Source organism: Colletotrichum chrysophilum (assembly GCF_026319265.1).
Source record: "Colletotrichum chrysophilum strain AFK26 chromosome Unknown scaffold_99, whole genome shotgun sequence".
Classification (NCBI taxonomy): domain Eukaryota; kingdom Fungi; phylum Ascomycota; class Sordariomycetes; order Glomerellales; family Glomerellaceae; genus Colletotrichum; species Colletotrichum chrysophilum.
This window is the reverse complement of record NW_026517386.1, coordinates 29,938-44,338: the sequence shown is the minus strand read 5'-3', so window position 1 is coordinate 44,338 and position 14,401 is coordinate 29,938. Positions and strand designations below refer to the sequence as shown.

General features: G+C 56.8%; 4 protein-coding genes and 1 non-coding gene across 5 annotated transcripts; 2 read left to right on the top strand and 3 right to left on the bottom strand.

Moving 5' to 3' along the window:
- Nucleotides 1-135: 135 nt before the first annotated feature.
- On the bottom strand, nt 136-207 carry COL26b_009844. The gene has a single exon. It is a non-coding gene; the product is annotated as a tRNA-Thr (tRNA).
- A 536-nt stretch (nt 208-743) lies between these two features.
- COL26b_009843 (uncharacterized protein) lies at nt 744-2,478 on the bottom strand (the record flags this gene model as incomplete). Its single annotated transcript, XM_053182559.1, has 5 exons — nt 744-863; nt 919-1,239; nt 1,294-1,527; nt 1,579-1,642; nt 1,694-2,478. The coding sequence occupies 5 exons, from the start codon at nt 2,476-2,478 to the stop codon at nt 744-746; spliced, it is 1,524 nt and encodes a 507-aa protein (XP_053033465.1).
- A 1,274-nt stretch (nt 2,479-3,752) lies between these two features.
- COL26b_009842 (uncharacterized protein) lies at nt 3,753-4,235 on the bottom strand (the record flags this gene model as incomplete). The annotated part of the gene is made up of 1 exon (XM_053182558.1): nt 3,753-4,235. The coding sequence occupies one exon, from the start codon at nt 4,233-4,235 to the stop codon at nt 3,753-3,755; it is 483 nt and encodes a 160-aa protein (XP_053033464.1).
- Nucleotides 4,236-5,443: 1,208 nt separating this feature from the next.
- COL26b_009841 (uncharacterized protein) lies at nt 5,444-6,871 on the top strand (the record flags this gene model as incomplete). The annotated part of the gene is made up of 2 exons (XM_053182557.1): nt 5,444-5,554; nt 5,609-6,871. 2 exons carry the CDS (start codon nt 5,444-5,446, stop codon nt 6,869-6,871), a joined length of 1,374 nt encoding a protein of 457 aa, XP_053033463.1.
- Nucleotides 6,872-10,628: 3,757 nt separating this feature from the next.
- On the top strand, nt 10,629-13,519 carry COL26b_009840 (uncharacterized protein; the record flags this gene model as incomplete). The annotated part of the gene is made up of 4 exons (XM_053182556.1): nt 10,629-10,745; nt 10,814-11,398; nt 11,495-11,696; nt 11,754-13,519. 4 exons carry the CDS (start codon nt 10,629-10,631, stop codon nt 13,517-13,519), a joined length of 2,670 nt encoding a protein of 889 aa, XP_053033462.1.
- Between the last annotated feature and the right edge of the window lie 882 nt (nt 13,520-14,401).

Genomic DNA, 14,401 nt, shown 5'->3' with positions numbered 1-14,401 from the left:
TGCTTGAAGTGACGAACACCAGGGAATTATGAAGTCGATGGTCATGAGTTTCTCCAAAAGCTAGAGGGCAGAACCGAGTAAAAATAACAAATGATGAAGCGTTGCAGGCCAAAACGAGCAAAAGGATGAGATTGTTGCCTCGAGGGCGAATCGAACGCCCGATCTTCTCATTACGAGTGAGACGCTTTACCACTGAGCCACCAAGGCATTAGGAGATCCATGTCATTCCATTCACTTCATCGCCTCTTGTAGCTGAGCCTACTGGCTTCTCGTGCGAAGCATCATCTCGCAGAGTGTCGCGTACTGGAATTTCGCTGGTGTTGTTTCTGTGAGGAAGCGATAGAATTTGACAGAGTTTAGTTGTGCTGAGTGCAAAGTGCGGCTAAGAGAAGGTTTTGTTTCACCTGGCTGTTAGTGTCCGTGGCTGGCCTGGTTCAACCGCGCCCCAACTAGAGCGAGCTGCTGGACCTCGACCAAGACCTCAGAACCGCAACAAATCCTGCTAACATAGTAGTGCACATTATTTTGTAGCAAACCTGCGACATCATTCTACCCGGGAGTTGGAATTTTCATTAGTGTAGTCTCTTGGGAAGGTGTCTTGACATGTTTCTCGTGATAGCCCACAGGCAACGATCGAGACGTCGTACTTATTAGTGCATCCTGTCTAGCCATAATTCGTTCGAAGTCAAGATATCTTCTCAGGTTCCTTGTCGTCTAAATAATACCCCGTTAAATCTCGACGTCTAGCTCGTAGCAGACTCAGTCACCTTCACCCAGAACTCATGCTGCATCCACAAGTTATGGTTGATGCTATGCCATGGCCTGCCGGGATTCACGATCTGAAAGTCAAAGTTTCGAAGGAGCTGTATGAAAAACGTCAGCGTTGTGTCCTATTCGCATCACACAGGCCTGACCTACCTCAAAATAGATCTTGTTCAGCTCCATAAACGCGACGTTCTTCCCAGAGCATCCCCACCGTCCATGACCGAACGTCAACTCCGTGGTCCTTACCATGTTGTCTCTCGTCGCTTCGTCCGCCTCAAGCCACCTCTCTGGCCGGAAGAGGTCTGCGTCCTTTCCGAAGACGTCAAGCCGGCGGATCACGCCCCAGAAGTTCTGCGCGATGCGCGTACCACCAGGAACGAAGCGACCATCGATGGTATCTCCTTCGGCAGGGACTTCTTTGGAGCACTGACCCGTAAATGGGGCGTTCATCCGGAGACCCTCGTAGATTACGGCCTGGCAGGGTTCGCGTTAGCTGACATTCACCGAGAGCAATTGGTGGATATGTACCTGCAGATAAGGCAGCTGTTTGCCCTCTTCAGCTGTAATTGGCGAAGACACGCGACCCTCCGCAATCGCAGTGTGAATCTCTCTCTTCAAGGTCTGGTATGCATTGGGTGAGGTCAAGAGATGAAGAAAGGTCGTGCGGATAGCCGTGGCAGTGGTGTCCGAGCCGGCTGTAATCTGGAATAGAACCTCCTGCTCGGCCTGGCCCTGCGTGAGCCCGTGGCGGACGAAAGAGCCCTATCAAAGTCAGTCTGACTTCTCGCAGCAACAGCGTCTCGACAGACTTACGAGCATGTCGCGCTCATCTTTGGCATCAGGCCCGAACCGCTTGGCAACCACGTCTCTTGCAACTCTGCAGGCCAGTCAGTGCCAATGGAGTTGCAACAGCAGAGGGGGAGCTCACCCCATCATCTTTCCCATTCCAGACTTATCCGTTGGCTTAGGTCCAACAGTCCCCAACACCCATTTCGACCAGAACAAGGTACACAGATACGGCACCTCGCCCAGCATCTGCAGAATCTGGACAACATCCTCCGTTGTCTTGATGTACTCATGGATATCCGAGTCCGTCGCCATGTACCCAAACGCCTTCCCATACGCAATCTCCGTAATCACGTCGAGCGTAAAGTACTGCGCCACCCTCCCAAAGTCCATCGGCCTCACGTCCTCGCCCACGGTAACATACTTCCTTCGGATGAGCTCCGTCAGACCCGCCAGCTGGCTATCAATCCCGCTCTCGAGCGCATCATTCTCCTTGCCCGAGTACGCGCCCGCGACCTGCGCCTTCATCCTGTCGTGCTTGCGGATGTCGCGGATGCTGAACATGGCCTCCTCGTGCGGGTTGAACTTGGCCGCGTTGTACCACGAGGAGCGGTTGTACGTCGACCGCGCGCCGTTCATCCGCCGGAACATGTCCGGGTCGTCGGTGACGAGGTCATTGGGCCCGATGCAGACCAGGGGGCCGTGCTCGCGGTTCAGGCGGGTAAAGGTCTCGGCGGGGCGGCCGGTGCGGGAGTTGAGGATGTTCCAGAGGTAAGAGAACCGGGCGAGCGCGGGGCCGGGGAAGGCTCGCAGTCGGCGCCATGCTGCGATCGACGTGGCGATGTAGTAGATTGCGAAGGCGAGGAGCAGGTAGACCGGCGAGAAGTAGCCGGAGATATCTGAGGCTGTAATGTCTGGAAAAGCCATGATGGCGGAAGACACCAGATGCTGGTGAGGGATCAAGGATCAAGAGCCATCCCACTCGGGACGGACCTCATACAGCACTTTTATCTGGCTTCTATGGTCCCTTCGGCCCCGGCTCTCGTGCTACGTCTAACGAGGGGCAGAAGCATTGCATCCCCGTCTGTTGTCACATCGTTCTGGGTCTGATGACGATGCTGACAGCATCTCTTCGGGTCCAGGATGACTTCCGGGTCCTCGGCGCCGGGGTCCTGCTGTCTCATGGGTCTTCTGGTCCGGGCCGCATTCACAAATCGGGGCACGATGGGCGCATCCTCGAATCTCGTCCAGTGATTTCACATACATCATTGTTCCAGGCAGTATGAATGTCCACCAAAAAGCACAAGTCCCGGCGTTGCATTCTCTAAGGGTTCGCCAAAATCTGACTGCATCCTGCCCCTGTCGCCAAAGCGACCCAGCCAATCGAGGGCTGATGTGTTGTCTGGGCGTGCTGCCGCAGCAAGGGTCGGCACTTCCATGAGCCGATACGACGATCGCTTGATTGGACGATGCGAGGGAGCTCGGAATGCGTCTGCTGAGCGTGAAGAAGAATTTTGTGATTTTTTGAATCGAGGATGCAAGGAAACCGAGGAGACCTGTAGTAAGCTGACGATCTCGGCCGAGTCCACGGCGGATCATTGCCAGACTGTCAGAAGCCGAATGTCGCCGAAGGCCTGTCAGCTTCATAAAGCAAGTCCCTTGAAGAAAAAAGTCCCCAACCCTGGACGGAGGTCCTGGAGGCTGGAGAAAGAAGTCCGGACGACCCATAAAGGGTCCCAATAGGCGAGCAGGAGGAGTAATACGACGCTTGTCATTGGCCAGATTCCCGACGAAAGTCAAAATAGCAGATCTTGACAGATGCTTCGAAGATTCTAGGATATGAGAGTTGGGATTTGGAGAAGCGCATGTGGTGCTGTCTGCAGGAATAAAGCCGCATCGCTTTTGACCGCGGTCTGACCGTTGAATACTCGTGGGGCAGGATGGAAGGAACACACGACTGGGCGTAAACCAACGCCTCTTGCCCGTTCCGAACTGTGATAATACGCCATTGAGTCACTCGCATAAGACGTACCAACGTAGAATTCCTTTCATGCTGTATTTTCCATCGTCTCAGCCCTTTCTTGGAGGGGAGTTGCCATTGAGGTATAATTATGTCCGTACACCGCCGTTTATAGTACAATCATGCCGCCGCAGCATTCCATCTTTCCGTCATTGTATATCATTCCGTCCGTGAACGCAGCTCAAGGGGCCTTCGTCCGCAGCTGGATGCCGTGCCACTGCTTCACCATGTCTCCCAGCACCGCGTTGACCATGCGCTGCTGCTTCAGCATGTTGGCGCCCTTGAACTTGGCCGAGGTGATGTCGATCGCGTACATGGAGCCGCAGCCGCCGGAAACGTCCTGCACAATGAGCTCTGAGGGGGAGAACTCGGCGACCAGCTTGTCCCATATCGTCGACTCGGCGGCATCGAGGTGGTCGGGCTTCTCGAGTGGTGCGGTCTCCGTCGCGGAGGAGTAGGTGCGCTTGGAGAGTGTCGCGGGCCTCAATGTAGATGCGGATTGACATGTAAATGGGGAAGAGACTGCGGTCGTTCGAGGAGAAATAGCGGAAGAGGAGTAGGTTCTCGCTGCGATCGGGAAGCTTGTTGCGGAAGCCCTGGCGACGAGGGTGTTTGATGCGGGCTTGGAGAGCGCAATTGCGCGTCGGCACGATCTGCAGAGCATGTTGAGATTTCGAGTCGAAAGTCTGCGTATATATACTGTTTGGAACTTGCAGTAAAAGCAATCGTCTGGCGGGGTCGTGATGTTAAGACCGTTGACGTCAAATTGACTTTCCCGACGAGCTAAGAATCGGAAGCTTTGATCCCAAATTTCTAAGCTCGGCTCGGTTGACGTCAATAGCGGGCGATCTTCATCCGACAATTAGCCGACCCTTACTGTGTGCCAGGACAGTATGCGGTGACGCGCACGGTGTCTCACTCCAGCGTCTCATCGTGAGAACGATTCCACCAAGTCAACTCATCTCAATCACATGCCTTCACAAGAAGCAGCCATGCTCACAGATAACCAATCACCAAGGTAAGATCGTACAGCATGCATCCTCTATCTCAATCTCAAGCTTACAAATTGCAGCAGGCTCTCATATTTGGCCATCAGAGACCCGACTTCAGTGCTACCCTGAATGGCGTCAATTCTTCCGTCCGACCCTCGGCTCTCTCTCGAGATGCAGACGCCCTCCTGCAGCGACTCGCCTCGTGGTGCCGGAAAATCATTATCGAAAGCCCATGACGCCTATCACCGTCCTTGGTAATGTCCGCCCCCTGGCCCTCAACCCCAAGTCGAGATCGCTCCCCGGCCGGCTCATAGGCCATCGACAGCGTCCCCGCATCCCCCGCATTCTTCCCCAATGATTTACCTCAGACGGTAGACGCTTATTTCTTCCGGCCCCTGGTTAATCAGGACGATGAGCTTTTCATTGCGGTTGTTCATTTTCCTCCAATCACGCAGGGGGCCAACGATGCTGTTCCTATGGTTCAGCCACGAGTTGATGAGCAGCGCAGCGGTATGTCCGCGCGCTGTCGGCCGTATAAAAGGGGGAGAGCGATGGAATCATGGCAAGAAGAGTTGTTAGGCCAGGCGGCTGCTTCTGGTTCTTTGAAATGACGCGTTTGTACTGTTTAGCCACTGCAGCTTTGGCCTGCCTCCGGGCTGTGGCTGCTCAGGAGCCTACAGCTCAGGTGGTCAACGGCACATACAGGGGCGTACATCTCTCAGACTGGGACCAAGATGCCTTCCTAGGCGTCCCCTTTGCCCAGCCTCCAGTTGGCCAGCTCAGGTACCGCTGGCCTCAAAGCCTCAACACTTCTTTCGATGAGGTCCGAGATGCGACACAGCAAGGTTACAGCTGTATGCAGTACCGTGGGACCTTCAACATGTCGGAAGACTGCTTGACGCTGAACGTCGTCCGTCCTACTGGAAAGCCAGAGAAGCCTTTGCCGGTTCTTGTTTGGATATACGGAGGTGGTCTGTACACAGGCTCTATTGTGAGATTTTCAACTTCAACTTACACTGTCTGAGTTTGACTGACGATGCAACAGGCGGACCCTCAGTACAACCTGTCAGGAATCGTCAAGGTCAGCCAGGATATGGGTGAGCCCATCATCAGCGTCGCCATGAACTACCGTCTCAACATGTACGGCTTCCTCCAAACCCCGGCCCTTCTAGCCGAAGGATCCAGCAACGCTGGCCTCCTCGACCAAAGGCTGGCTCTCAGGTGGATCCAGGAGAATATCGCCGCGTTCGGCGGAGACCCGGACCGGGTCACAATCTGGGGCGAAAGCGCCGGGGCCCAGTCGATCGCCTACCACCTCTTCAGCTACGACGGCCGCGACGACGGCCTCTACCGCGCCGCGATCCTCGAAAGCGGCGGCCCGACGGGCGCGCAGGTCCAGGACCTGGCGTACTACACCGTCCCCGTCGAGAACCTCACCCGCACGACCGGCTGCTGGACCGCCAAAGACCAGCTCGCCTGCCTACGCGGCCTCAGCCAGGACGACCTCTTCGCAGCCAAGCCAAGCCAGGTCTGGAACCCGCTCGTCGACGGCGACTTCCTGACGGGGTACCCGAGCCAGCTGATCCGCGAGGGCAAGTACGTCAAGGTGCCCCTCCTAACGGGCGCCAACAGCGACGAGGGCATCAACTTCAACCCCAACAGCCCGAAGCCCGACACCGAGCAGAACCTGCTCAACGGGTTCATGTTCTGGCGCTCCTACGCGCTCTCGCCGCCGACGATCCGGAAGCTGTTCGAGCTGTACCCCAACGACCCGTGCACGCAGCCGCCGCACTCCATCTGGAACTGCTCCGTGTACCCCGCCAAGGGCCTGCAGTGGCGGCGGGGTGCCTCGATCGGCGGGGACCTGGTCATGATCTCGGGCCGGCGGAAGATGTGCGAGCTGTACGCGGGCGAGGCGGGGCAGCCGGTGTACAGCTACCGGTTCGACCAGCGGTTGTGGAACAGGGCCGAGCTGGACGGCGTGCAGCACTTTGACAATGTCGCGTTCAGTTTCCAGAACATCAGTGGCCTGTTGGGCCCGTCGCCGGAGTACGATAGTCACCTGGAGTTGGCGCGGGGTATTGGGCAGGCGTATGTGAGGTTCGTCAATGACCTGGATCCCAATGCAAAGGCTGGTAATGTCACAAAGCGGGACGGGCTGCTGCCGTACTGGCCCAAGTATGACCTCGCGGCGCCGAAGAACCTGGTCCTGAATGCCAGCAACAGCTTCGTGGAAGATGATACCTGGAGGAAAGAGGGAATTGAGTACATCAACTCATACGAGGTTGCAAGGGAGCTACTTGCATGATAGATTGTCATAGATGCTTGGGCTTTTGGAGAGGTCAAAAGCTGTTTCTCTAGAGTAATTCATACCCGTTGCATATGTATTTGCCGTCTTTCAGAGAATCTTCGGAACACAGATGGATCAAAAGGTTGTACATCCTCATTACAGCAAGCGGCAATCTGAAGTCCCGTTTTCATGATGCTCAGACGTCGTGGAGGAATGTATTGGATAAATGAGTGGCGACCATCTACGAGCGACCCTCCGGCAGCTTTGGGTGAATTCATTGGACACTAGCAACACACGAACAGAACAAAGTTCGTCAGAATAAAATGCGATATGGAACCCGCCGACCAACCTTCCGTCTGCCACGCTTCTCTTCAGTGGAGCATGTTGGCCTTATCCACCCTCTTGCCTCTTGGCCAGCCTTTCAGGGCCTGTTCTGCCATGCAAAAACCAAGAATGCCCAGCCGGCGGATGCACGCAGCGGACCGGGCTACGACGGTGGCATCTGTAAGGCACAGCTCCATATCATCCTGGAAAGCTGGGTTGATCAGCTAACGCGAGCAGTGGCATGCATCCACCACCTTCCACTCCTCTAGTCTGGGGTTCCTTAAAGATCGCCACAGTCTTCTACATGAGAAAGAGCCGGCATCCCGAGATTTGAGTGTGACGGAAACACTGTCTATTTCATCCCCGTCTGGGTTGAACAGCGTCCGGTTGAAACATGTATTGAGGTCATCGGCGTGTAACTGTCTTGGATGAACCGACCGTTGAAGGCGTGGCCCTTGGGGTCGTTTACTCAGTCAAGATTACGTTCTACAATTTCTGGATGAAGCGCTTCTTGCGACGGATACTTGGACCTCCTGCATTTCAATTGATCATGTCTTGCAGGCTCTTTGGCCCTAAGCAGGTGCAAGTCTAGGTATGGTGCTGAATCGGCAGCAAAGCACCGCACGAGGTCGAGAAAGTTAAGCCTAAACCTAGCTTCCGAGCCTCTCGCGTGTTCCGCGGCGAACAGAGTTAAGAATCTCATTAAGGTTAAATACCAATAACCGCCGGAACCAATTCCTCGTGGGCGATGGAATGCTCATAGCGCTGACCACTGGGAGGTAGGGAATGCCCGGCGATCTTCCGATTGCCCCCGGCAGAAGCAGAATCAGTGAGCCCCTCAAAGCAATTTTTAGGTTAATGGAGTGGATGGCGCCGCGGAAATGGCATTCTGTTCACCTTCCCGAAACCTCCCAAGAGCCCGCTTGTGGCTTTGTAAACATAAATGAATTGGGTACTCATTCGCCACACCTGCATATCAAAAGTTCGTCAACTTGCTCAGTCCAATTCAAAGCTTCTCCGGAAAGTCATGAAGACCGGCGGCCTGTTCCCGATGCCCAGCTTCGCCCCCGAAGAGCCAACAGGGGCGCAGCCCCTTTTCGGTTTAAAGCAAACAAACAGGCCGTTAGACGGTGGTCCGGGCGTATCAATACTGGGCCGTCTTTCTTTTGTTTCCCCTGCGACCTCCACCTCCGGTCGCATCGTCCCGTCTTGTGTCCTCTTGGGAGTTGAGCCAGATATGCCGTGTACTGTCACGCTGTACCCCCCTCAGTTTCCCCCTCTTCATAGAATGCAAAACATTCAGCATGCCTTTACTACGACCTCATCCATATGCTCGAGTGGTGTCAAATTCACATTAAGCCGTGCAGCGTTGCTCTGCAGACCCGTCGACCGTCCACATCCCGCAAGCTTCTCTCTGTGTGCGTCCGGGCTATGGCCGGGGTCGTGGCCACCGCGTTATCGACTTTTCGGCAGGTGAATCGGATGGCAGGCCCCAGAAGGGACGGGGGCAGCCATGAATGATGGGATGATGGGCCGTGGTCGCCCCCTCACTCAGCCCTTCCAGAGCCGTCTTCGTCTTCCCTCCCATCACTCAATGCCCCCTCCACCGTGTCGTCCACTTTGCCTTTCAGCTGTGCGGAGACCGGTCTATTGATGCGGAAGAATAGGCGATGGCGGCTAGCAAAGGTTCCTCTGCAAAGATGGCCTGCCGGATTGAACTGGACCGTCTCGGCCGTCATGAATCGGGGCCAAACGACCTTCTGTTTTCTGCCAACTTTGCGCCCGGTTACCTAAAACCCAATTTCCTGTTCATCTGGACTCTGAACTCTGGATTCTGGGGCTTTGTAAAGAGCAGCAGCAGCACCTCCACTGCCATTGACGTGCCACATGCCACGTCCAACGCAATCGCCCGAACCCACATCACGGCCAGGATGTCCGTCCCCGCGTGGATGCTGCCGTCGTACCTGAAGCTCCACACAACACGAGGCCATTCAGGTACGCACCAAACAGCGTCCGCGATGCACTACTACCACGGCAGTCGAGTTGCCTTGGCCTCTTGGCTCTGGGCGTAACTTTCCATCATCTTCGAACAGAGGATCACAGGCACCGTGTCGTATGGTCTCAGGTTTATGAGAAACTGGACGGTCACAATCGATGACGACTGATGTTGATTGTGTCTTGCTGAATCCTGATAGGAGCAGGCCCCTTGCCCGTCAATGTTGCTCGCAGTGAACGAAACATCCAACCACGAACGCCTGGCAGCCAATTGATGGAGGCCAATTCGGTTTGATATCACAGCTGTCACTGTCAACCGATGGCATTAAGTCTGCCCCAATGTCCTTTTGCCGTCGGCAACAAGCATGGCTGGCCCTGTCCGCCCGCGCCTCTTCCAACGCCCTCAACGGTCAACAACCTAAAGACGAGACGAACACAAAGAAGGGTGGCGCCGCTTCGGCGTGTGCCCAGAGATCTCTCCAACGAACCCATCCCGATCTCCCGCGTCTGCCAATCACCCTCCAGCGATAGAAGTGACAGCCTGCATCAGCCGACGGCGAACTCGCCACCAACTGGCCCGTTCAAGTTTCCCGTAAAGAAGCAGTGACCATTTCCCGGTCCACCATGATTTGGGTCTTGGACCAGGGACCCCAGCTCGAACAGCAACAACAACTCTCTGTCTCTCTCTCAACTCTCACCAACGAGATGCGGAGACACTTACCCAGATAGGAAGGCCATCTGGGCAGAAAGCTCCAATGACCAGGGCCAATTAATCAATCATGCTTCCCTCCACCACTAAGGAGCCTCATTCAGGCAGCTCAGAAAGCATCGTTTAATATGCTGATCGCCAGGCCAGGCTCTGCTTTTTCTCTGCTTCCTTCTTTGCGCGGTCGCATTCCGTCGCGACGCACTGCAGCAGCGCAGACTGTGCACATTGCTCCCTGCAATTTCTCATGTCCCAGCCGGGATGTCGCCTCTCCTCTGCAGCGAGACCTGCTTGAGGTCTCCATATTGGAACATTGGGTAGACAACCCGGCCATAGCTCCCTCCGTGATCCCATCCAACCCCTGCTTGAGCATACAGACCTACCCCGGACGCTATCGCGTGCCACCATCCACTGGCACCGCGCCTTTGCAGACGACCTGCATGGCTCGCTCGCTCGCATTTTCCCGTCCATCCTCCACCTTCCTGGCCAAGCAAGCGTCTGGACCCCCATTCATTTCATGACGACAACGACATGGCCCATGGACTGATTCTCTGGAGGGTCCGCCTGCGCTAGAGGGCCTGTCTTGCTCAGGTCCCCGGCCAGTTGAGCCCCCCACCGCCGAGGTACGGGTTGCGATACGACGTTGTGCAGATGGACTTATAAAAGTTGTGCCCCCCGACGCGCAGCGTTCATGATGCTTCTTCCCTCGCCAGCTCCGGTCTCCCCGAGGTAATCCGTCAGCCAGACATCATGGTTCGTAGCAGTCTCTTGCTGCCGCTTCTTGCGGCGGCTTTCGCCGTCCAGGGAAAGTCAACTTCCCCCAAGACCGTTCCCGGTGCCTTCATCGTTGAGTTGGAGGACGGACAGGTATGCTTCTCACACAGCTTCTCGTAGTCTTCTCGACCGCGCAGTGTACTCACAGATGAAAACCGCAGGACGCCTCCGACTTCTTCGCCGAGGCCGAGTCTGACACCATCACCCGCATGAACCTGACCTACTCCTTGTTCAAGGGCGCGTCGCTGCAGTTCAAGAACCTCGACACCGCCGACGAGAAGGCCGCGAAGCTGGCGCAGCTCCCGTCCGTCAAGGCCATGTACCCCGTGCGGACGTACAGCATCCCCAAGCCCGAGGTCGTCTGGACCGGCAAGCAGGGCCGCGACTACATCGACCTCAAGAAGCGCCAGGAGGGCGAGGACGTCTTCTCGACGCACGTCATGACGCAGGTCGACAAGCTGCACGCCGACGGCGTCAGCGGAAAGGGCATCAAGGTCGCCGTTATCGACACCGGCATCGACTACCTCCACCCCGCGCTCGGCGGCTGCTTCGGCTCCGACTGCCTGGTCAGCTACGGAACCGACTTCGTCGGCGACGCGTACGACGGCTACAATGAGCACTTCCCCGACCCCGACCCCATGGACTGCGGCGGTCACGGAACCCACGTTGCTGGCATCATTGCCGCTCAGAGCAACCCCTTCGGTTTCACCGGTACCGCCCCCGGTGTCACTCTTGGTGCTTACAAGGTACGTAATATCAATATGGTTGCTCCATGATCTTCCGGCTGCCGGATGTGACCCACAATCTTATTACCAAAGTTCCGATCTGACTGTTCGAACTAGGTTTTCGGCTGCGAGGGTGAGGTCAGCAACGACGTCCTGATCGCCGCTTACAACCGCGCCTTCGAGGACGGCAGCAACATCATCACTGCCTCCATTGGTGGTCCCTCTGGCTGGACCGATGAGCCGTGGGCTGCCACCGTCTCCAGAATCGTCGATGCCGGCGTTCCCTGCACGGTCTCCGCTGGTAACTCTGGTGATCAGGGTATGAGATGACTTCTTTGAATCATTTTGAAATGCCCCATGCTAAGATAAACTACAGGTATCTTCTTTGCTTCCACCGCTGCCTCTGGCAAGCACGTCACCGCCATCGCCTCCTTCGACAACGTCATCACCCCCGCCGTCCTCATCGAGCAGTCTTACACCATCGCCGGCGGCGAGGAGAAGAACTTCACATACACCCCCGGTGAGCCCGATGCTTGGGCCGGCGTCTCCCTCCCCCTCTGGGCCGTCAGCACCGACTCTACCTCCACCGAGGCTCTGGGCTGCGACGCTTACCCTGTCGGCACCCCCGACCTGAGCGACAAGATCGTCCTCATCAAGCGCGGAACCTGCACCTTCGTCGCCAAGGCCCAGAACGCTGCCGCCGCCGGTGCCAAGTACATCATGCTGTACAACAACGCCCCCGGCGCTGGTTCCGTCTCCGTGACCGCCGTCCCTGAGATCCTTGCCATCGGCATGACCCCCCCTGAGAACGCCGCCCCTTGGCTCGAGGCTCTCGCCGCCGGCCAGGAGGTCGTCCTCAACATGGGCGACCCTGCTGAGGCCGAGCAGGTCCTCACCGAGGCTGCCAACAACGCCACCGGCGGCTCTGTCTCTACCTTCAGCTCCTGGGGCCCGAACTGGGACGCCTACTCCAAGCCCCAGTTCGGTGCCGTCGGAGGCAACGTCCTCAGCACCTACCCCAGAGCCCTCGGCAGCTACGCCGTCCTCTCCGGTACCTCCATGTCTTGCCCCCAGACCGCCGGCATCGTCGCCCTCATCGCCGAGGTCCGCAAGACCCTTGACCCCGCCACCATCGAGAACGTCCTCTCCGCCAACGCCAACCCGGTCAAGTTCAACGACGGCACCGGCTTCGGCGAGCTCCTCGCCCCCATCGCTCAGCAGGGTGCCGGCCTCGTCCAGGCCTACGATGCCGCTCACGCCTCGGCCATCCTCAGCGTCTCCAACCTCTCCTTCAACGACACCGACAACTTCATCCCCGAGCTGAACTTCACCATCAAGAACACCGGCTCCGCCGACGTCACCTACGAGCTGAGCAACATCGGCGCCGCCACCGCCTACACCTTCGCCGCCGCCGGCGACCTCTTCCCCGCCACCTTCCCCAATGACCTCTCCGCCGAGTATGCCACCCTCGCCTTCAGCGAGGACAAGGTCTCCGTCCCGGCCGGCGGCGAGGCCACCGTCCTCGTCACCCCGACGCCCCCCGCCAGCCTCGTCGCCGAGCGCCTCCCCGTCTGGTCCGGCTACATCGCCCTCAACGGCACCGACGGCACCAGCCTCATCCTCCCCTACCAGGGCATCGCCGGCAGCCTCCACAGCCACGTCACCCTCGACGTTGCCATCATGACCACCTCCACCAGCGCCAAGGCCGAGGAGTTCGAGGAGGTCCCCTCCAACTACACTTACATCCTCCCGCCCCCGGGCACCGCCAACGAGACCGACGCCGTGCTGCCCGCCCTCGCCGTCAACATGGCCTTCGGCTCCCCCTTCGTCCGCGCCGACCTCGTGCCGCTCACCAGCTGCCCGCCCAACATCACCAAGGAGGTCTTCGGTACCAAGACCATCGGCCAGCCGCGCTCATTCCCCTACCTGTACGTCTCACGCGGCGTCTTCTCCGTCAACTGGGATGGCCAGCTCGATGATGGTACTTATGCCCCCGCGGGCAAGTACAAGTTCGCCGTCAAGTCGCTCCGCGTCTTTGGCGATGCGTCCAAGTTGGAGGAGTACGATGTCACTGAGACGCAGCCGTTCCGTATCCAGTACGGCGGTGTTAACCAGACTGCGCCTGCGAGACGTTGGCTCTAGATAATGTGATAATAGGCATGTCTCTACGACATCTTCCCTTTTCTTGTAAATAGCTTTGAACCAGAAAGAATTGTCTGGTATCTATTATGATTCCGTGTCCTCAGCCTGAATGTCTGTGGCAGTGTGAAAAACCTCAAGTCATCCTTCCGCTAGGCTAATGCATCAGCTGTTAGTATATCTTACACAAGACCCTTCCCCGTCGATGGCTCTTGATGTCTGTCCTCTCGTTCGTCTTCTTTCCTAACGAAATTTTCGCAGTGGTTGCTATATGCACTCTTGTCGTTACCATACATAGACCGCATATGTGTAACGTATTTTCAAGTTGCTTAGATTTGTGCGAGGTGAGCGATTGGTCTTCGTGTTGTTAGCAAAGTCCGATCTCCATCTGTACATGCTTCACTGATGAGTCACCTCGCTGCAATGCAGGGATAGTTTGTTGTAACATTGCCTTCTTTTCAAACTGTTACGATTCCCCCGGTTGTATGCGGCATTGCGGTCCGTTTTCGCTTCACGCTTGGTTGGGCCTCTGTCTCAGCTTCGGAACCCTTCGCGAAGTCAGCCATGAAAAATGCGAAGATGTGATGGAAGGGGGGCAAGTTTGAGGAAACGAAAGTTTACAAGCTCCTTGGGATGCAGTAGTCTTCTCCGAGTATCCTTAAGAATTACCATCTCTGTCATATGTCGAGAAGGTGGCATTACATACCTGGTATGGCATCGGACTTACAATCCAGAAGGACTAAGTCGATTGCAGACGCCGACGCGGCGACAACGGAGCTCCAGTCTCACTGCCCAAACGGAGTGGAGCCGCCACTGGCCGGCCCATGTTCGAATCGAAACCACTTCCTGTTATGGTCTGCGTCCGGTCCCCGAGCTCGGCATCGG